The 24153-nt window shown below is 38.5% G+C and overlaps 1 protein-coding gene across 3 annotated transcripts in view; it reads right to left on the bottom strand.

The window, feature by feature from the left end:
• DPP10 (dipeptidyl peptidase like 10) overlaps nucleotides 1–24153 on the bottom strand; it is a 453359-nt gene that overhangs the window by 116567 nt on the left and 312639 nt on the right. For all 3 annotated transcript variants that reach the window (XM_039555127.1, XM_039555126.1, XM_039555128.1), the window contains exons 4-5: nucleotides 14526–14620; nucleotides 4154–4228 (exon numbers count right to left, since the gene is read on the bottom strand). In XM_039555127.1, the coding sequence (XP_039411061.1) occupies nucleotides 4154–4228; nucleotides 14526–14620 (170 nt within the window). The remainder of the gene's footprint in view (nucleotides 1–4153; nucleotides 4229–14525; nucleotides 14621–24153) is intronic.

Raw genomic sequence — 24153 nt, 5'->3', positions numbered from 1 at the left:
TGCAAGAACAGAGTGTCTGATCTCCATTTTCTTATCAAAACTATAAATCAGGTTTTGGTAGTTGTGAATTATAGCACCAGAAGAGTGAGAAAAATTTCAAATGTAATTTTAACACAGTCCTTATTGAAAGCAATAGTGAAATAATCTTTCTTCTTGAAATCTCAGCCAGCTTAGATACTGTCACCCAGAGTGTCACATTCTTTGCTCACACCTTGAAAGTCTTCAAAGGAAAATCAAAAAGCTACAGTCCTGCAAAACTGTCCCCTCTCTGCATACAATAGGTACAATAGTTTCCCTGGTGCTGTGTTCCTACTCTCCCAGAAGAATGAGGATGGATCCAGCAAGGATGTCTGAGCTCATTTCCCAAATTAGTTTCTATTACTGATCTGCTGCCTTGCACAAGGAGACCTTTTCAGCAACGCCAACCAAATTATGGGGAGTGACAGGCAGAAAGACCATGTACACTGCAGCTGACCCATGGGACCTTTGGCAACGTCAGAAACATCGGAGAATTGATGAAAAGCATTCCAGAAGCGTGAGGAACCACGGAGAAGGGCAGCAAAGAACACACAGAAAGTACCTCTACAATCACCACAGCCTTGTGTTCCAACAGGAAACACCAGACAGCCCCTGGGCTTATGCCAGTACTACCAGCCTGTCCTGTGACCTGCTGGGAAGGAGATGGAGGGAGCCTGATGTCCAGAAATCAATGTACAACACCTCGAATTCCTCAGCAAAAAGATTTTCTTCCATAATATTTTCACAGAGCTAGACCAAACCAACTGCGATACCACAGGAAATGGTTTTCATCCTTGTATTGAGCATAATTTAAATGACCATTCAATTATTACTTTTGTATTCAAAGATGGCTTATTTTCATGCAGATTTATGTTTCGTTATGCATAGAGGATATTCTTAATTGTGCTGAAATGACTGCAAATTTAATTAAAGTTTGCCATTCCAAGCATAAAATAGATTAAAGAAAATGCTGACAACAGTAAAATAAATATTCAACTACTTAATTTAACTCAACATTTATTTTTAATCCAAACATCAAAATAATCTTGTTTCTAATTACAATTTCATGACAAAATGTCTTGAAGGAGCATTTGTCTCTATTTCCCTCCAATCTGCTCAGCTGAAACACACTAGCTTATTTATAAAACTGTTGATTAATAAATCTGTTCCAGCTGTATTACTGTATGTTACGAAGAACACAGATTGATGTATGTAAACAACCATTATAATTTTAAAAACCCAAAGCCTTGAGACTCTTCAAAAGCAGAAATCCCATCAAATACATTGCAGGACAATTACACGCCTAAATTTTAGCAAAGAAGGAAAAAAAAGGGGAAAACATAGCTAGTAAGGTCCAGAGGTCTGTGGCAATTTATAGCAGATGGAGAGATCAACCTAATGTCTAATATAAATTACTTGTGGTTCCTTGAACTGGGTATTATTAGACTCAACCATGTAACACATGACAATAAGCAAATCCTCAGTTTCATAAAAAGTTACACTCAAAAGAGGTATGAAGAAAGAATCTGGCCTGATTCTACTGAAACTAACTGGAAACTCTCCAGTTAAGCTTAATACTAAGCTGCTTAGTATTGATTTTAATTCTATAGTTAATAAATTTAATAATTTACAGTTAATAGCCAGGGGGGAAAGTAAAGCAGACAAGAAGATTTCCTCTCATCCAGATGCAGTAAGTCTGGCTCTGGCTGAGAAAAAAAAACTCCGAAATCACAAGAATTATGAACACTAACTTAACCCTTGATGTAATTCGGAAGCATTACTTATGAGGAAATATACAGGCTTTCCAAGGCATTGCATGCCTTTTCTCCATCAGATTTGGAGAAGACAAAAGTGCTTTTTCAGCCTAACAAATATCCCAAGAGTCAGAAAATTTGGAGAAAAAACACTTTCTCCAGTTATTCACAAGAATATGTTGGGCAGCTTCTGCATAAATTGCCTTACATGATTTTTGGTGCTTTTTCCTTCCACCTTAAGCATATTTCGGAGCTAAGGTATTAGTGACAACAGCCAGCTATTATGAGTTTCAGGAGCACCACCACCACTTTTAGAAGGCATGACAATCACAGTATGTTTCTGGTTTGAAAGCCATGAGCTCAGCTGGAGCAGTTGAGAGTAAGCAACACAAGCCTCATCCAAAGCCACCCAGGACCACCACCACAGACTGCTTGCCAAACCCTGTTCATTTCTCATTTTAACTACTTCTTGTCAATACAGTTGAGCAAAGAAAACCTCTAGATGGAAAATGTAAATGCTCCAAACCTTTTTCCTCTATGTAACTTCACTGTGAAAGGATGGAAAAGTTTCTTTTTGCAACAAAACCAAGACTGAAATACAGAAAGAGGCTTCTACTGTGAACTGATAGATTCAGCATGCACTGAGAGCTCTTTGCATGCCAATGGACCATCTCTATCATGGGCCAGGGTGCTGTGGTGAGCCATGGCCAGCCAAATCAAGTAGACCAAAGGGTCCATTGGTTTGATGCTTCCACAGCCCAAAAGCCTTGAGCATTCAAAAGGCTGTGAAAAATATATAAATCTGTGCCTTACCACTGGCTGCAGCCCTCCCCTCCCCTTATTTCTCATACTTGGTTGTCTTTCCAAAGACATTTATATTAACTAATATTAACATTAATATTAATTAATTAATATTGACTAATATTAATTAGTTAATTGGCCCTTGTTACTCCTCCCTGCCTACCCCTTCTCCCACTTGCCACAATTCCTTCTCCCCACCTCGGTAACACCCCCTGGCTGATGTTCCATTGGTTACTGTGTGTTTTCCACATATTGTGGGGGTACAAGACCCCCTGCAAGCCACGGTTCTTTGGTTTTCTCCATGGATTTTCCTCTCCAATAAACCCTCTCCCCCCACAAAGAAGTCCCTCCACTTCTTTCCTGCCTCGCCATGGGTGGGCAAGGCAAACCCCACCAGGAGCTCCGCCTGCCTTCCTGCGCCGCCATCGGTTTCCGTCCTCCCCGCTCGGAGCAGGCAGGAGATTGCCCAGTGCCAGGACAGAGTGCTAGCAGGACAGTACCAGGGATTCATCCCTGGTGTTAACACATTTTCATGTAATAAAGAGTGATGGATACTTTGACGCTTTCCTTATTTATCTGTATCAGCTACATATGGTATTTCTAAGAAAATCTTAAGGAAAGGGGGAAAAGCCCATCCAAAATCAAAATTTCAATAGAACAAATGAGGAATTTAAGTCAGTAGGAGGGATTATTAAAATCTTTCACAATATAAGAAGCAATCAAGAAGGAAAGCAGCAAGGAGCAAGTATTTTTCAGACACAAATAAAACTGGAACACTTCACCAAAAAACAGTGAACTGAACAACAGCAGCTCTCTCCTATTGATAGATGCATATTGTAGGGAAAACTTGATCTGGAATCCACCAGAACTGGTAGATAAAAATCCTACTTGGATGTAATACCAAGTTAACAAATCACTTTATATCAACACCATTAGAACAAAGAAAACAATCCAAACTTATTCAAACAACCACTGAGTCCTATTTTTTTTGAAAACTAGTTTTTTTCTTTCCTTTCTGTGTTCCAAGATTTATTTTAGAAAACACTACATGGTACTATTGATCAAAACTCTTCTTGACAATGTAATAGCCAACAAAATCTCTAAATACTGTAAGAAACAAAGAATACACTGCATTATGCAGGCTTTCAGACTATCACACTTCAGACCCCTGAAGCCAGCAACAAAAATTCCATGACATGAATCAGCCTAGTTTTTTGGGGGTTTTTTTGTATAGTCCATAAATGACCAGTATAACTGTTTAAAACAGAAGGAATATCAAAAGATAGGATTTCACATAAACAGGTGGTAACAGAGCAGATTAAGGGTTAGAAAACCTTTACTGCCAAAACCAGCATGGCACTTCAGAGGAGCCATTGCAATTTACCTACCTGAGAACCAGGCAATACTTCCATACACACCTAAATACAAACTTCCCCATCATGGAATCAGAAGGTTTTGGGAAGAGAAATCAAGTACACCAGTCATATTATATTATGTGGAATAGCAAATGGAACAAACAAAACAACATGGCTTTTGGAGTTTTGATTTAGAGGCTCTTTGATTATGAAGGGCTGGCTTACCTGTTTAACATCATATGCAAGAAGAACAAATCTTAAGTCTGGTGAAACAGAGTATCTTGATGCTTTGAAGGTTACCTGAAATGAAGTAACAGTAAAAGTGAGTCTGCAATAGGAAATTAATAAGATCCCTTTTCCCAAATGTTCCTACAGCTCATTTAAGAACTTCCCATTCATAAGACAGATTTGGTTTAGAAAACCGATGTAATTTTCACAAAAGAAGGCCTCAAATAATTCTCAGTCTAATTAGCTGGTATCAGTACAATGGCAACTGAAGAATCTGGCTTCAACCCTAAACACCAATTAAGAAGCTGATGAGTTTTTTTATCATCACTTCAAGCACTAAGCTCAAGGATAACAACTATAACCACTTCATCAGAGGATGAAGGAACATACTTTGTTTGGAATGATTAAAAGGGAGATTCATCACTAAGTTAGCCTTAAAGATCACATGCAAGAAAAAAATAGGTGTGCACTATGTCTCTACTGCTTTCCCTCTAATGCCACAAACATTTTTCAAAACAACTTGAACTAAAGCAAAAGTCTTTATTAAAATTAAGAAAATTCTTAGCAGAGAGCAAAGTGAAACATAAGGTAGCATTATAAAACTAACAATGCTTTACATCCACCCAAGACTACATGACACCCAATTGAATTCAAGATTATAATTTCATCAAGGGGTAATGTTGATGTCAGAAATAATTTAATGAACTAATGCATGAGAAAGATAAGAATGTGCTTTAAAGAGCACTGAAGGAAATAATTTAAAATTAATCTCAAGACATCTATTTCCAGAAAGAAAGGAAAAGGAAGATGTGAAAAATCCAGATAAGAATAGAAAAAGTAGGACAGAAAAAAAATAACAGAACCACAAAGCCATAAGATGAAAACAAATAAAAAAATAGCTAAGTAGAACAAGATCTATCCACTGTTTTATTTCTTAAGCATCTTGTTCTGTTTAGCCTAATCCCACTGCTAAACTAATGAACTCAACAGGATTTTAAAAGGCACACAAGCAGGAAATCACAAACTATTACATTCAGAGTAGCTAAGGAGTTATACCTGGGGGAAAAAAAAAAGCTTCCAATAAACTGGAAAGATGCTATATTTTGATATACAGATTAAACTCAGGTTCCTAGGTAATATAGTTAGAATCAAGGTATCCAAAAGAATTAAAGGGAAAAGTATTTTTGAAGATAAACTGTATTAGTTTGATTCAGCAGCATGACAGAAGCAAAAATCAGAAGATAAATCTGCAGTCTTGAGAAAGAAGGGGAACAAAAAAAAAAAAAAGCAACACACCTTAAACCATCCTTCTGTATCTACAAAGCATCCAGAATAGATTCCTACTGTACCCAAACTTGCTTTTATGAGTTAATCATCTTTAAGCAGAGACTCTGTTAATGTTAACCTACGAGTAACATTCCCTTTTCTTGGCACTTTGCTGAAAATATTTTCAGATGTGAAATTTGTCTTTTTTGTAGCAGTTTATTAATTACTGCTCCACCACCTCAGCGTTCAGCACTACATAACCCAGGCAAGCTTTCCAAATTCATTCCCAGGGAGTGCAGCTCCTACCACCTCACACATTCAGTAAGAATCTCCAGTCCCTCATTATGCCACCACACAAGTAATGAGGCTCTTCCTGCAAACACCTGAGCAGCTCAGCTGCAAGCTATTGGCAGCTCCAGGCAACACCAGCAAGAACTACTTGCATATTCCATATCCAAGTACAGAGTGTTGTGGATTTGGGATTTAAAGTCTTTTGAATCCCACTGACCTTGTTCATTCAGCTTGCACTCACCTGCAAAATTTTGTTTGCCTCCAAAATGCCTCAGACACGTGGTGTACATTCAATGCCGAAAAAACTATATGGTAATGGATTGGTGCAAAATAGTTTTCTTTTTGTTAGTATAACAGCATAATTCTTGGTAAAAGGAGTATAAAGCTGTTTCATACTTTTTAATGTTTCACTTCAGAAATAAGAAACTTAAAATTAGACCAGCAGAAATCATGTCTCATTGCCAAAGCTGATAGCAATGCTGATTTCTTTAAATTATCATAAAAACATAATTAGCCCATTTATTTAAGTTGGATTTACAATCAAGCCTTTAATGAAATAGATGTTTAATTCTAGTAGAATTGCAAAGAAATTTAAGTTGACTTAATGTGATTAAAATTTCCTTAAAATTCTGTTTTTGGAGGGCTTTTTTGGTAAAGACAAGCACAATTTTGGCAATTAATTCAGAAACTGCCTACTTATATGCACAGAAGAAACCCTTATACATTAAGAACAGGAAATGAAAAAAGTCACCTGACTCATTCCTCCTGCCTAACATGGCAAGTAAACTCACAATCTGTGAGCCACTACAACAAAAGACAGAATTCTTTTTCTTCCCCCACAACCACATCTAAGGGATTTCACCAGCCAACAGATGCCTGACTCCATGGCTGAGGAGATTAGATCAGCTGGTGAAGGGCTTAAAAGAAAGTTCCAGTCCCTGCTGTAGGAGGTGAGATGCATGCCACACAAACTCCTGGGAGATTATCATTGTACAGGGATTAGATATATTTATTCATTAAAAAGAAGCTTGTGAAGACTCTGACCCCAAGGGTTTGTTCTCTTCCCAGGAGAACACATTTTTGAGTTTAAAAGAAAGTGTTGGGGAAATACCACACTGGAAATACACTGGGAGTTAGAAACCCTCAGGTGTGTTGTTATCCAAAATCTGGAGGGTGGTTGTTCCACGGGCCTGCATATCCACAATTTCTCAAGCTTCTTGCTTTGTCAGGAGCTATTTAGGCTTCATTCAGGAGGACAGACCTAAATGCTGCCCCATGTGATTATAACCCTATGGTTTTGTTGTGCTTGGTCTCTAAGAAATGTAACTTTGGACAAACAAGCTCTGAAATTGGCAGAAATAGAGCCGCCTAATTAGGCACGGTCCAGGGACGTAGAAGCAGGGCTGGTTTCCCTCTGCATCACTGCACAGTATCAGCTAGGTAGGGACTGGGGTAATTCAACACTGTGCACTCCATGCACACCCTAATCCCCTTGCAAACTCGAAAGAGGCAAGGCAGAACACAAGGAAAAAGGGAAGGGAATTTCCTTGTTCCCCTCTACCCAGCCCCATCAAGAGCTGAAATCCCTACGAAAACCATCAGCTCCCTGCAACCAGAAAACACTTGGACTGGAGAAATTGCTGTAATCCTTAAATTGGTTACAGTCCACACTCCTGCATAATTCTGAGACAAAATAAATGCGGGGTTTTTTAACACCTGCACACTGTCCTCCCTGCCATCCATTTTTCCTATATTGCTGCATTTGACATCATTTCATTTTTTCAAACATAAATGATCCTATACCTGATCTTTCATTCCTCACTTGACCAAAACCCCCACTGACTGTAAAATTAAGTCTAACCATATGAAACATTGTATTTCTAAGTTTCTTTGAAATACTTCATGAGATCAGAGTTTTAATTCTTCTCCTGACAGTGATGCATGATGTGATGACCCCAATGGTCTCACTGCCACCACAGATTGCAGCAGCAAAAGCCAAATCCAGGCAAAAGGAAAAAGAGAATTTGAATAGGCTTTTGTCCTCCAGCTTTCCAGCTTCCTTCTCTCATCCACCTTTCAAGAATTGCTAAAATATAGTTTTGCATGGAAAGAAAAATTGAATTTTTTTCCACCTTTCCATATGGGTCCTTGAAATGGAACACAGTATTCCAGTGAACAATATATCCTCAAGTTTGATTTCCAATGTTAATATTTCTTTCTTTTTCACTTTGCATGTTATGTGTGTTTTCCTGTTAACAGAAATACCAATTATGATTGTGTTTAAGAGAAATTTCAGGCTTGGTTTAGGCTCTGCATATACAGCAAGGGTCCCTAGTATCAGCTCTTTTTATTTCTCCTGTTTTCTTAAACCCTACGTCTGAGCTACTGATGTACTGGCTACTCCCTCCATCCTTCACATACTATAAAATGTTGGGTTTACCGGTTTTGTTGATTTTAACTACTGTGACATTTAAATCAGTGCCTTATTATTAATCTTTCAAAACCATGGTATACGGCAGACAGATGAAGTTATCTGTAATGCAGTCCAGCCAAATAAAGTGTATTTGTAACATGGATTCTTTACAGTATTCTTCTGCCATAGTTTCAGCTGGATGGTTTTAAGTGAAATAATATATCACAGTGAGAACTGATTTTAAAGAAATGGTCACTGTTGTGGAGTTTACTTATTTGTTGAGTTTGGGTTTTTTCCTTTAGTTTTGCCCCTCCTGCTGTTTCAGTTTCTTGTGCTTTTTATTTTCCCCAGAAACTTTCATTTTCCAAACTCCTTTTATTCTCTTTCTTCAGTTTTTGTTTAGTGCTTCCTTAATGCACATTTAGGCTTTATTTTTTTTTTTTTAATTATTATTATTCATCCAGAATGAAATATTTTAAGACTTTCAGGAATGTTACTTTAGAGTTTGGTGGCAACACTACTACCTAGGAAATTATACATCTATTCCCCACCTACACCTGTATCAAAAGTTTAACTTAATGGTATAGCAGAATTTCAGTGGATGGGAGTTCATCAGCATTCACAGGTATCCAGCCCAACTTATCAGACAGGCACTGGCCAAATGGCAATGCACAAAAGGAGTCAGGTTTGGTGGACTAAAAGGAGCTGCAAGACGAGAAGGCAGTTGGCATGTCACAGTTCCCTTGGGAGGCACCGGCAATCCAGGGAACAATGGGATTCTCCTTCATTGCCACTGCTGTGACTGAAAGGAGAAGATGGATCATGAGAGAGCAGCAGAGACTGGAGCCCAGCAGAAGACCAAGGCTTGTAGCAGTGGGAAGAGGGAACCTCTGAGAAAGACAGGTTGTAATTAGAAAAATGTGCTATAATTGGAATGATAAAAATGTGGGTTTCCAAGGTTACATTTCTTAACGCGGTACTTCTTGTGTCACCTGAGCATTTAATCTAGACCCAAAAATGCTGCAATGCCAAGTGTTGGAACTGTAAACCCTCAGGTTTCCTGTGCAGTTTAAAAGACAAACGTGCCATAAAACATGATCTCAGCCGACCTCTATGCTATGAATGGGTGGCTCTCAAAAAAATGAACCAAATTCCCCAAACTCACCTGAAACTGTAGGACATAAAAATAGACATGAACTGACCATGAGCCTCACAGTAACCTCTAACCAGTCAATCATGGAGGTTTTTCCCCTCACATTTCCCATTAACATTGATATAGTTAACTCTTAACTAGATCAAGGAACAGTTTCACCAGGAATATTATTTAGAGAAATCCCACATCGAGCTACCGTAACCTGACAGTTTTGCATTTTGTATGTTGAAACCTCCTTCACTTGGACAAAAACCAATGGCCACCACCAAATCACAGTGACTGCAAAACCCTTTCATTTGTCAGGCTTTCCCACCTCGAGGCACAGAGGTGCACTGCAACAATAAACCCTTCCTCATAAAAACCCCTCTACTAAAAAGGGTGTGCTGAGAGGGTTATTGGACACTTAGAGGAGCATGGGAGAGTAGAGAGAATGCTACAATATTCATAATCCCCTATTTACAACATGTGTGGGTCATTAAAATGTCCAGTGTTGCAACAACTATTAGTATTTATGTAGTTATATAACGTTATTTAATATATTTACTATTATTCACCCTTTCATTAATCTCTTATGCAAGGTTCTTAAAAAATAAGCATGTAAACTACTCTTGCAATTAAATCTACATTAATCAACAAACTATAATTGGACTGTGATGCTGCACTGAGCTTCCTATCAAAAGAGGAAGGGGGTGTGGTGGTGGAGAGAACAGAACAAAACAAAAAAGTATCAAAAGGAAGAGAACAAGCAGAGCTGTTTATGAACAACGCTCTGTAAAACACCACAAAACAGTCCCTGCCAAAAGCTCTGCTCAGACTGAAGCTCTCATTCTCTGCTTTTGGCTGCAAGGCCTCCACAGGGCTTTCACAGCTGGGCTGCCACAGCCTGACCCTGATCCCTGAGCCAAGGCTGCTCTGTCACCCTTCTGACACCAACAGCAGGCAGCAAGGTCCTTCCCTCTCCATCTTTGGATAAAAGATGGTCCACAGTAACACAACAGCACAACAGGCTCCAGGATATACTCCTGACAAGCCTCTGGAAACAGGTTTGAAACTCAGCAATAATTGTTTGCTGTGCCTCATGATGCAGTTTCCCTTTGAGCTTGTAAAGAGTTGTGGAAAGGCACAGAAATCAAGGGGCACAGCAAGTCAGGCATTGCTGGGTGTTAGAAGAGTCCAAAGTGTACAGCTGGGGGAAGCTGTAATAAATACAGGACTATTCTAGAGCTCACAAACTGAAAACAATTCCACTTGTATTGCCTGGTATGGAAAACAAATCAACAGATTCAAAATACATCCCATCATCCACACTCAGAAGACTGAAGGAGTCACAGTAGACTCATTTCTGACAGAGGATCCTGAGTGTTTGCTAGGGTGCATGCATGGTATCTGAATACATGCACCACAAGAGCAGTGGAACTGAGGGCTAACAAAAGCCTTATCAGTTTCATAATTACTGCAGCTTTTTTAAGAGGGAGAAATGAAGACAAAACTTGTGCAGGCTTCTTTCAGAGAATTCAACACATTTGGAAGGTTCCATACCAGAACACACAGTCCCTACACACATTTTCTATCCTCTCTGTGCTTGCTTTTTCCGTTTTGTTTTGTGTTTAAGGGTTGTAAACACGAGAAGCTGAGCTAGAATAAGGAGCCAGATGACAACTTTCCCTGAGCTAAAGAATCCATGTGCTCCTCCACACTCTCCTCTCCCGCTTGTGGCTGGGCTCTGTGTGAACTGCTAACCTGCTCTTACTGACCTTATGGAACAGCTGATGGCAAAAGCATTAAACAAAATGCTTGTTAAACACTGAAATTTCTTAGCTAAATGTGGCATAATGCCACTGATTTTGGAACTGTAATGTGTCACAAAGTATTGTTAAATGCTGAAAAACTGGTAGGCTCATCACTTAGGATCACGGTGATGGGCAGCCCAGATAGATGATAGAGAACATATTGTAATCACGTATTGAGGCAGCATCTCAAACACCAGGATGCCACACAGTGATTAATGTCCAGGGCTTTTTCTGGCTCTTCTTAATAGGAGACTTGCCCAGCCTCCAGCTGTGAACATTTATCTGCTGCTGGCTAAGGATATTAACTGTTTATTAGATAGCTGAAGCAGGAGGCACTACATGGACACAGTCAGAGAACAAATGTGTATTAGAAAGCATCCTTAAATAATAACATCCAGAGACGTTAAAAGATATTCTTTATGCTTTGCAAGCTACCCTTTTCACTTATGTCACTGTATTTTTTATCCATAATATTGCTTTGCCGATAGTTTAATTCTAAAAAGGCCAGATTGCTTTACTAATTGTTTACAGAAAAGGACTTCATTCCAGAAGGACAAATGAAGTGCAAAAATTTCTTCTACTTCTAAATAAAACCTGATTATACTGGAAAAAAAAAAAAAAAAACAAAACTTCAATTCAGGAACTTGAGATAGGTACTTCCCCCATGTAAGAGAAGTGGGCATCCTAGAAAGACAAAACACTAGCCTCTCCTCCTTCCAGGTGAATGGCTATTATTAAGGGCACTTTTAAAGGTTAGGGGATTTTGATATGTTTCTCTATATAACATAGGGTTTTTTTTAAAAAATCCTGCAGCCTGCTTTTTTGATGATACACCTACTCAGTGAGCACAGCAGATCCTCATTAGGGACATGACTTTTACACAATAAGCAACACAAAGAAGGATAAAAGATGTGTACTTTGCAGGAGGGTGGCTGTCTCTAGGATGCAAAAGAAGAGCCAGTGATCTGTGCCCAGTGGAAGACTGCTTCAGGGGTTGAGAAATGAGAGAAAAAAAAGAAAATCTCCTCTGAGCTGGTGATTCAAACACAGCCCAATCAGGGGTGACAAAGAGTCATTACCTGCCCCTTGCCTCTGCACAAGGAGTTTATCATGGCAGTTCAATTTTCCATGGATAATTATCAACATTACTGAGAAAACCCTGCCATTTCTGTGGCTGCTTGAGCAGAGGTAAACAGGAGAGCAAATGCAGACTGAAATCAGACTTAATAATCCCATTCAAAGGTGACTCTTCCATGATTAAAACCTTTTGATAGGGAAGAATGAAGGAACTTGCATTACCACTGCCTATGCTGGATCTCTGCTGTATTTTTTATTAATCCAAGACATCTCTGCAGAGTCATTAAACCACTACCATTCTAATTATGCACCAATGATTAAGCAGATGTGACACTGAGCAAGGAAAATGTTTGATTAATGATCCAGGTGTCTAACTTTAGAAGATTACATTTAGCAGTGCAGATTTGGGGACAGTCAAGCTCAGAAGAACAGGACAGCTTTTGATTTCAGCCTGCCTCAGTCATGTTATCCTGTTAGGAATGTTGGCCACCGTGTTGACAGACAACTCAGCACAGAACATTTCCCACTGTTCTCTTCCAAACATACACCAACAAACTTGCTGAGCCTTCTGCTCTGTTTCCAGCTTTTTATATTACTTCCTCCATATGAATAATAATTGCTGGGATTGACTTTAAGTATAATACTCTCAGCTTTTTGCTGTGTAAAGAGAGGAGCTCTGCAGGAAAAAATATACTTTGGTTTTTATTTTCCTCTGTTCCGCCCATAATGCTTGAATATTATCTATTTTGCAGCAGTTTCCCACATTTCCAATGAGTAGTAGATATCTAGAGCCTAGAGCTCACTAGGTTTGTGTGAACTGAGAATAAACCAGTTCCATAAAAAGCCCAGAGAAGAACAACTCGCAGTGTGAAGCAGCCTGTCTGTCCCATTCCATCGTCACTTGGCAAGGCTGGTGTGAAGAATGGCCTGAATAGCCTCTCATGCTGGCATTACACTCCACAGCACAAGCCAACCACTTCCAGCCAAAAGTGTATGAATTCATCTCTGAGGAGACTCAAGTCTTGTCATTGAAGTCATGTTTTACAGCCAGGGATGCCCAAGCAGCTGCTTGTGTTCAGGTTATGCACTAAAGGCACCGCGTTGGCCTGACGCAGTTGATGCTCTAACTGGCCAGGCAAGTGCTCACACCCACTTGAATAGAAGGGTAACAGAGAAAGTGCTTCTGAGTATGTTAGGGTTTGTACTTTACAGAAATTCATCTTTCCACCCACTTTTAATTGCGTCTGACAGCCTTTTCTGGGCTAAGAGGTACCCTGCGGCACATCCCAGCATAGGGAAGGGTGCAGCTCACAGAAAGGAAGACACACACACACCCATTAAAATAAAATTCTCTCCTCCATGCTCCTCCATCTTTACACTGACAGAGGAAATCAGCATCAAGTTCTTTCTCCTGAACTTCTGCTCTCCTCTTTCTTGTTTGAGGAGTTAGAAGGAAAGGTCACCTGAGGCTTTATGCTTTGAAAAGAGGAATCTCTATCAGCAAAGGCCAGGAACAGACCAGGAGTAAGATCAGCCTTTGCCAAAGACTGCTGATGAAAATGAGTCATCCTTTTGAGTCTGCAGGTGTAAAAGATTTTATTAAATTAAAAGTACAGGGATTAACAGTAACAGGCAGTGTTACTGTGGTCTGCATGGAGTATTTATGAGGAAAGACTGACAAGCCACACAATTATGCTGCAAAAGCCTGATAAACGAGAATTACAGGGTAGAGTAAGTGGTATCCCTGAGAATAACAGTGCCAAGCAAAGCAAAAGAAAATGCAGACTAAAGTATTAAAGTACTTCTTAGCAATTACTGCTAGTCAGAAACCATTCATGTACATAGCCTTTACTGGTCAAGAGGAATAATCCCCAATCATCTAGTCTGCCATTAAAACACGAGAAACAACTAAACCAGAGATCAACATGACTAGGAAATACATTTTTCTTTGCATATTTAATTCCCTTAAGGAAAATATTCCCATGAATTTTGAACTTTTTCCCATTTTTCTAATAGTGACAAACTCTCAACATTTAAGTATCATTCTATGAAATATCTTTTTCTAATAGACATCAGGTAGATTCCTCAGAACATATGCCAAGCATGATCCTTCAGATGCTCTGAATAAAGCACAGCCAACAGCAAATTCTCCAACATCTTGGTTATTTACATGTAGGTTGAATAAAACAATGAATAACTTCATTCAGAAATCATTCACTGACAGAGGAATGGATTATATTTTTCATTTACATGAGACCTAGTCTAGGTTATGAACATATCTCCTCTAACTTTTATATATTGTACTCCCACCCCCCTGTTACAGGAAAAAATCTTAGCAGACTTCCACTGAGAAAGAAGCAGATAATCTCTATTACTTACAAAAGTTGTATTTTCCAATAATAATGTAGTTGTATTTGTTTCTACATTCAGTTCAACAACATGTCCATTCCTGGTTTTATACACCACTGCTGTATCTGCAATGACAAAGAAATAAGCAGTTAGCAAACTCACTGAGAATTTAATACATCTGTAGAGAAAACCAGCATGTTACATTAATTAGAGTATCCTTATTACAACACTCAAGACAGAAGTTTTGTTCATTTGCCTCATGAGCTTCAAAATGACTCATTTATACCCTACAGCATGCTCACCTCATTCAATACAAATATATTTTGGCCATAAACCAAAGTAAAGTTCTGCAAAAAGAAAAGCTGTTGCTGGATATCATATCCACACGTCTCCCTAGAAGGGATTCCAACAAATCTTCTGTACTGGTTTGTATTTCTGGTGACTGGATGGACAACGTTATGACTATTTTAAGACTGTCCATATTCTGTGGGATTCATGCTGGGCCACAAAATACCAAATTTTCGTGTGAGGTGAATGTTAGCAAAGGAGGGCTAAAGCTAAGTGTGTCCACTTGCAAAACATTTAGAACATTGTGAGATGCACTGTTGCAACTTTTTCCTTCTTCTACTCATTTTATTTATAATTTCTTGTGAGAAAAATAATCTAACACCTCAAGAAAAAAAAATAAATCTGAAATTAATTCCGATTTCCATGAAAAATACTTTGTATCTGCTTGTATCAAAACCTGCAAAATTACCAAGAAATACACAATGACTACATCAGCCTTGATTTAAACAAAAAGTTCCAGATTTCCTAGTATTTGTAGCAAGATTGAATAGATTGAGTGCTGATTCTTTCAGATTATTTAAAACCCATGTAAGAGATTTATACTTCATTAAATGAAACTATTTCATTATAACAATTTAAATAGAATAAGAAAAGTTCTAATTAAGCCTAAAGGAAACCTAAAAGAACCTTCTTAATCTTCAGTAATGTCTGAGAAATTCATTACAGATCCCTGAATTTTATGAAGTGGGAAGTAAACACAACTGGAGAAAAAGGTCATGCTATCATAAAAAAAAGTCTTCACTTATTCAGAAAGATGTAGCTCTATTTTAATTGACTCCACAGGAACTCGAGATATACAGCACTAGGGAATGTCCTCTAGTATGTTCTCTAAAATTAATGAAGCCTCATTTGAAGAGCTTACTAAGCTATTTTAGGACCGGCTGGGAAGTGGGGTGGGATTGATGGAGTTTAGGACAGTATTATTAGAGCTGCTGTTTAGGAAGGCAAACTAGACTGTGAACTGTGGAATTAACAGCAGCTTCTTTTAAAGAGAAAATATTTCAAATATTCATTTTGTACAGAAAGGAACAGCACTTTGTAGACAGTTATTTGGTTTCAGGTTACTAATTACAGAACATGATCATTTCTGTAGCTTCCTTTAGGCTATTTTGCATGTATTCTTTTAGGAACCCCAGCACTCAAAATCTCCAGTGACACTGGATCATGTTGCTAAGTATTATAGAAAAAATAAAGTTGTCTGGCTAAAGAGTTGTCCCTAGTTATGACTGAACCAAAATGTGAGAAATGGCATAAATAACCCAGAGACTCTGAACAGCAGTGCTCCAAACCACGCCTTTTGGCTCCATGGGTGACACTAATGTGCTGCCCAAATCCAAATGAGTACAGAATGTTACTCCTCATTTATCTACTCTACCTGCCACTTGCCAACAGGATTTAGAGCATTGTGCCTCATTAACTAATCCTACCAAAACCAATTCACACAAATAATGAACTTCCCTTAAAATTCCTAAGAGGACCATGAATAAAATACACAGTCCTAAGGCTCTTCTTGCAAGTCCTACACACGGTGTGAAACAACATTCGGAATAGCAAAACTGTGAGAGACATAAAATGAAAGCCTTTGTTCTAAAGTTAGAAGAAAATTTGTTCAGTCAATCAGAACAGAAAACTGAGTCAGACCTCTTGAAAAGGCAAGGACAGGACAGGAATTACACCTCTCTCTGTGCTTGGATTCAGCAATTAACTCCTGAAGTGCATAAATCAAATGAACACTTGCAAAATGTATGGAGTTCACAGGCAAAAGACTGTATCAGAATACCATGCAAACACTGAGCATAACAGTCTTCCAAAGTAATCATAGCAATTAATATTTTCAATATTAATTCCAATCAATATCTTGTCAATATCTGTTAATGTGATAGCTGATGGTCATACCACATGATGATGATTTTCTTCATTGATAGCTCAAATGCAAATACGAATCATAAACACACAAATTTTTTTGAGATTTTGGTTACCTAGAGTCAGAAATTCTACAAAGGAAAAGAATACCTAGTCCTTAGCATCATTCATTTGCACAGTGGAAGGATTTGTTTGTTTATTATCTTGGTGCCTTCACCACGAAGAGGTTCAGGGACCTCTGACACTTCACAAAGCCATTCAGAGAAGTAGAGTTCTTACTTCAAAGAAATTCTCATTTAATTTGAAACAAAGAGTAGTATCATGTGAAAAGCTCTCAGTGAGGCACAAATTGCAGCACTGAAGAGCCACATTATTGACCTGAGTACATCACTAGAATAAAAAGCATTCTGTCTTAAGAAACAGAGAACATGAGGAAGCCTCTGGAAAGAAGATGTGTTATCAAGTCACCAGCCCTGGATGATGCACACAAAAACAGTCTTAAAAACAACTTATTGAAAATTTCCTACTTATAATAGTTCTCAAATTTCTGAAAAGTTTGGAGAATCCAGAGCACTGGATAACTGATTAGTTTGTTATGTTTTACTAAAACGTGAAGACAGACAACCAAGGGTCTGTACATAAGTTATCCTGACATCAGTCCCAAATGAAATAATGGCACGATAAATCCAGGATTCTTCCCACAAAAATAGTGGCTGGCAATATAAGTAATACCTGATAGCACTTCACAGAACATAGATCTTGCTAAACAAATTTGAGAGTGTTATATTTGATACAGGCAGCCCTGCTGAAACTGTGTATTGGGTTTTCTTGCAAGGTATTTGGTTTATTTTACGACATCCAAATCTTACATTAGACATAATTAATGGGAAACACATTGGGACGATTAAAAACAGTATCACTAAAAAAATAAAGAAGTAGACAGGGTTATTATACTCAACTGTCTTTGGGAAGAATTGATTCCATCTTGATTTTGACCTTATTTCTAAGGCTGACTGTGAAGGAGGCTGCCTAATGGACACACACCTCTGCAGGACAGCTTGATGCTCAACAGGTTCTCTACAACTTATTTGGCTTTCACAAAGAATGCAACATTAAATTAAATATTACATGAAAACAAACTCCAAACTAAAATTCTTTTGGGATTGTCACAGCATAACAAATTCAACTTAGTCAACAAAATCCTCTTACAGAATTGTCTTAGCTGCAGAATCAACAGCAATTTATTTTATCATTGTGAGGCTAAATGTCCAAATTCTTTTGTATGTTTTTAAAACATGCTATTGTATGTTTTTAAAAGTGAATATTTTCATCATTTGCTCTATCTCTAGGCAAAGAACATGGAATATATGTTCTGCTGAAGTGATTAATCCATACATTTTAAATCACAGTTTGGATGTATCTATGAATATTTTAAATATAGCCCACAGTGACAACTATTACATAAATACAGCATCATGATAATCTCATGAGTTTTTTAAAATAAAGGTAGTATTTGTTATAAATAGCTTCACTAAGACTATTTTTCCTGGTTTAGGTTCAACACTGGTAAGGGTTTTAAGATTAGGGTATGAGTTGGCAGGAAATGCAACTCAGTGCTGTGCCTGGCATAATATAAATTGTTCCAGGGAATGTCAAAGTACAGGCAAACTATCATAAAATGAAGAGAAATCAATGCAAAACTTTTCATACTTGACAAGCAGCTTGACCCCCATCAATTTTGCAATGATTTCTTTACCTCCATTTATTGAATTTACCCCTATTTATTGAATTGACAATATATTACCATGTCCTAAATGCTACAGAATTCCTTTGTAGCACTCACAGCTACACATGGCATCATATATTTTCACATGAACCAAAAAAATACAGGCCCTTGCAAATTCTGATGAAAAATCCTGTACTGTTTAGGGGGGAAATGGACTAACTTCCATCCTTAAATACATCACCACCACTGCAAATCAATCCCTGAATTGTTCTGGTGCAAGGATTTGGCCCAGGGTCTATATGGCCTTTAATGATTTAGGTTTCTGACAGCAGGACACTGAAGGGTGGTGGTTCATTTGAAGAATATAAACTTTAGTTTCACGTGTCACTGAAACTAAGCAACCCATCTTGTTATCTGAATTACACAGACTGGGTTGTAGGACACACTACCACATACTTTTCAAGTCTCTTGATTTTTAGTCTGGTGTTCTGTTCACTTTCACATCAGTATTGATCCAACTTTTATTAGTTGGAAATTTTCTTCTTTTATTGGTGGTATTTGCATCTTTAGACGTGTATGTGACACAAAAAGCTCCAGGCTGCTTATCACATTATTTTTTTCTCCCATGGAGTAACTCCAAGTGTCTCCCTGGGTGCCTTAAGCTGTTGACACAGGTGTATCTGCATGTTGCAGCTGCAAGTCAAAGGAAAGGGGTTTGTGTCCTTCATGTGAATGAGCAAAGGGGATGTGAAATGTTTGGTGATTTCTGCAGGTCTCTAAATTTGGGATATTTCACAAGAAATCACAGACCAATAGAGACATGAGACATGACCAGTAAACTAAGTACTAAAAGTCATCTGTGTTGTACTTGGAAAGATCCAACAGCTTCAGGAACAAGTGGGGCTTCCTTGATAAAGTATAAAAGCAGGAATCCTGCCCTGGATGAACTTTGAGAATTTATGAAAATACAGACAAGCATCACAGGCTCACTAAAGCCACAGGAGTTACAAGATTACTGAATCTGAGCCTTCACTATTCTGTGTATGTTTCATCTTAGCCAGGCAAGACCTGTATTTCCACCTAGTCTATTCCGTTCTCAGAGGTTCTAAGCGATGATTTTTCACCTATGAATACACATTGAGTTATTCTTTAGCCCCTAAAAGTCATCATGGCAACCCAAGCTTATTATAAAACTAAAATCTGCCTGGCCTGTAAATCTACATTGCCATCATGTTCACTGAGATTAATGTAAATAATGTCTGCAGCTGCAAGCACTGAGAAGGAGCAACAGCATCAACAGCACTCCTTTGGTTGTAAAAAAACCTGATTCTTACTAAATTCACAGTATCATAAATATGTAGATCTTGTTTGCCAAACAAAAGAATTTTTGTAGAGTATTTGCTAGACTTTTATTTCTTGTTGATAATAAGGTTTATTTCATGGTAACTCCTGAGATAAACTTGTGTGGATCAAACAATTTTAATGGCTACTGGCCAAGTCCAATTTGCTAGGACCTGGCTCAAAAGTGGTTTAGAATTTACTAATACTGATATTGAATAGTTTGACCAAAAAAAAAAAAAAAAAAAAGATTTATAAAGAAGGTACACTGACTGCTAATTGCTGGTTATTTGCACAGAGCACTGTAAATCTTAGCCTAAGCTAATTGCCCAAAGGAGATCAGCACTCAGGCAGTTTTGTGCATAGAAACCATAGGATATTAAGGCAATTTATCAAACAGTCTTGGGAGAGCAAGTAGCATCTAAAAAGTGAAGGAAAAAAGAAGGAAATAACTCAGGAAATGCTGAAAATCTGTTCCATAATACCTAGAATAAGGAGGCCTCAGGGTAGTCTTCTGAAATTGCTGACAGTGTTAACCTGAAGACTGCTAATGCTTGTTTTCCCATTGAAAATATTTACTAAGTTTTGGTTTGTTTAAGTAAAATTCTGCTTTGCAGCAGAAACAGCAGCATTAGCAAGTCAGAGTCCTCTTCTTCCTTATATTTTATGTTCTTTTTTTAATACAAACATGGGAGAAAGTTGATACCTTGAAGTCAACACACATCAGTCAGCCTTTGCTGTACATATTATAATTAGAACTGCAGATGGCATTTCATCAAATTGATTATAGAAAATGTCATGCTAATTAAAATAGAGAATGCTTTCTGATTTAATAAACAGGAGGTGCTAGACAAATCTTTGTCTAATGAAGTGTTTATTAATTAAATAAAATAGTCACTTAAAAAGATATTAGAGATACGGACAAAATTTCAATATGCTAGCAAAGTCACGTGTCAGCTGAGCAAGATTTCCACTGCTTTTCTAAAAGTTTAGGCTATTGTTAGTAATGATCTGAAAAATTATTCTACACTGGTTTTATAATGCAATGTATTCTTATATTGTACTCTTCCAGACAATCCTTTAGTATACAGAAGATTTCCTATTCAAAATGGCTTGCAAAGTTGCACACAAAGATAATTCCTGTCCTTTCTGATTTCTACTTCCTCTTCCCATCCATGCCCAATGCAAACTAACCAGAAACCAGATGGAGATCTTATGGTGCAGTAGCTACAGAAATGGAGGTAGCAGAGTCAGAGTAGCACCCTGTCAGGCACAAACAAATTAGGTCTGCTCTTCATACCTTCCTGAACTCCATAATGAAGTGACCAGGCATGGACTGACCTAGAAAATTCAAATTTCCATCCATACTCAATGTACCTTCCTCTTTTCCTAATCTGGTCATTGGTTTGCAGAGCAAGTCATGCTCAATTCATGCCGATTTTCAATGGGCCCAGTTACTTTAGCATATCAATGTATGAAAATCTTCAACTCTTCAACTCTGCTCAACAGCCAATATTCATTTATAAAACCAATTTCTTCCCTGTCATGCAACTGCACAGGATCATGCCTCAGTATCACACTATTCCCATGCCAGCATTTCAGGCAGGAGAGAGGGTCCAGACAGCTCCTGAATATTAACACATCCACTGGGGGATTGATTTACAAGAAAAAAAGAAAAAAAAAACCCAACAGTGAAATATATAGTGCAGTCGAGCCAAGCCTCTGGAGCTTGAACTGAAGCAGATGAGGAAACATTCACTGCTGAGCTGTGGGAGGCAATAAGGAGGACAGGGACCAGAAGCCACAGGTTGTAATGTGTGTGACAAGCTCAGCTGGAAGATCACACTGTCTGCTGCCTAAGTCACTTCTGGACATGTTGGAAAGATGGAAACACAAGGGAAGGTGCTGAATTACTTCACAAAGACAACAAAGATAGAGGCAGATAAATTGAAATTCATGTGATCACAGAGAATGCAGCTGAATAAAGCTGCAGTGACTGTCCTGGGGCTCTACCCAGACACATTCTGCAATCCAGGTGAGCTGTCAGCTCAGCAAAACTAAACCATACATTCCTCTTCTATGTACTGCCATGGTAATAGAAAGCTGTTCTAATTTAGAGATTTCCAAGTTTTTCCTAGAAGTTTAGCAAATAACTCCTAACTTAAATTGTAACTGTCTGAGGGCTTTGGTTCTGGATCCATGACACAGAGCAGCAACAGCTTGCTGAAACAATTTCTTCTCCAGTTTTCCTGGATAAGCAAATTGTCATGCAGTTCTTTTCTGCTCCCCTGGGACTCTGCTTGGGAGTGAGCACAGCACCTTTCCACAGATCTGCTCACTCAAGACTTCTCAAATTCAGGCTGCCCCAGCAGGGTCTGTCTCAAGAGCACTCTCAGAATAACACAGCTACAGCTGAGCTCCAGCTTTCTGAAATCATCAATATGCAAGATATTGACATCATTTAAGGAGCTAACAATTAGAAAAAGTTGAAAGAAAATAGGAGCTGTGCCATAATTATTCTCCTATCAGAACAATTAAAAGTCTCCCTCATTTTAGAACACAACTGGTCAAAGCACTACAAAGTATATTAACAAAAACAAGTGAAAATGCAAAGATCTAAGTGTGTGCCAGCATTAATGGGAGGCAGTTATCTAACCCAAAGAGCAATGAGCTGATGGACTAAAGCACAAAATGTGACTGTTTCTACCATTCCCCCACACACCCTCCTCATCCTACTATTCATAATGCAGGAATCTCCATCTTTATCTCTGTCATTACTTGGAGGAAAATGTTAGAGATATTCATTCCCCCCCTTAGAGCAAGGCACTAAACATGATTTCATTGTGTTAAAAGCTAGGATAATAGACTTCAGTGTATTAGTCCGTTCCAATTTGTTTGAAATGCAATTAACAGTAAATCAGCACCAAAAGAAAGGGAGGGGAAGTGGCTGCATTCATGGCAGACAGAGAGCCTTCCTTCTAGACCACGCCACTGTTTGTGTGCCATTCAGCTTCTGGCACCTACACCTTTATTTAGCTACTATCTGTGTTAAAATAAAAGAGAGAGAGTCAGAGACAGCCTTCAAATTAGACAAAATGCTAGAAAATTTTAAAGATGATGAGTGGTGAAGCTTCTAACAACACTTTGGTTTTCTCAGCCCACATTACACAGTGATGGTGAAACATCAAACACTGTTATTTTGCCAGCTCCAAAATTTCTGGCAAACTCCTCAGTTTTCCCAACTACTTGGAAAACATTTTTGCTCTCCTGCATTGCACCAAGGGCCATTACTGAGCCAGCTTAGTAATGGACTCAGCTGTTGTCCAAATAGTGTACATGTCCCTAGACTACTGAGAAAATTAGGGAACAAATTCTCCGTTTCGGTCACACATCCTATTCCAGCCTCTTCTCCCGAGGGATAATAAAGTACCACAATAGAGCAGCACTTCTCTGGCAGCCTTGGGAGTTGACCTTTCTGCTGAGCCAAGCCAGATGGAACATGGACAACTCCACTCTGGAGCCGGCAGTGTGGCCTGGGGCGGATTTCACACAGACTGCTGAATTGGCAAGGCTACATTTTGGAGAAGACAGTGGTTTCAATGAAGGAAGATTTATATGCTTCTCATTTGTAATTGCAAATCTCAAATAAAACTGAGTATTTCAGCTTGCAACAGGAATGTGAACTTCCTAAGCCTTTCAAACAAACACTCCTGAGGGCTCACTATCATCCCTACTTCTGCAGCGCTCCAGATTCGGCATTTCCCAGAAAAGTCCAACAAGTGAGAAAACTAAAATTCAGTGGCTATGCACATATCCCAGTAAAAGACCAGTCTCTGGAGCAGCCATAGGGCTGCAGTTTTCTCACTCCCTTTTGTCCCCATGAGGGCATCTCAGCAAGCTGACACAGGCAGAGCTGGTGGCTCACTGCCCATGCTCAGGCAGTGAAAACATTGCAACTATCCACGAGTCCCTAGGGCTGTCCTTACCGAGCTCTAATACAGCTCCTGGGAGTCTGGCACACCCAGCAGAGCATGTTCAAAGCAAACAAGGTCTAAGATTTCCAGGTGTACACTCACAATACTGAATTATTTGTTTTATTTTATTTTACACTAGCAAAGGATAAACAAAGTGTTTTATTACAAAAATAAACAAAGGTCGGCAACTTTCTGTTCACAGTTATTTAACCTGATTTTTCCAAATTTCATTCTGATTTATGAGAAAAACTTGCTGATTAAATGAAGATCATTAGCTCTTAAGAATTACCATGCACCCAGTAATATATAAATCACATCAAGGCACTGTTTTGTGATTTTATTTGTATCTTTTTATGAACTTTAAATACTTGTCCATATTAAATCATTTCTACTGATCAGTCATCTCTAC

Source organism: Corvus cornix, chromosome 7, assembly GCF_000738735.6.
Source record: "Corvus cornix cornix isolate S_Up_H32 chromosome 7, ASM73873v5, whole genome shotgun sequence".
Classification (NCBI taxonomy): domain Eukaryota; kingdom Metazoa; phylum Chordata; class Aves; order Passeriformes; family Corvidae; genus Corvus; species Corvus cornix.
Note: the sequence above shows the minus strand (reverse complement) of the source record. Positions and strands in the feature narration are given on the sequence as shown.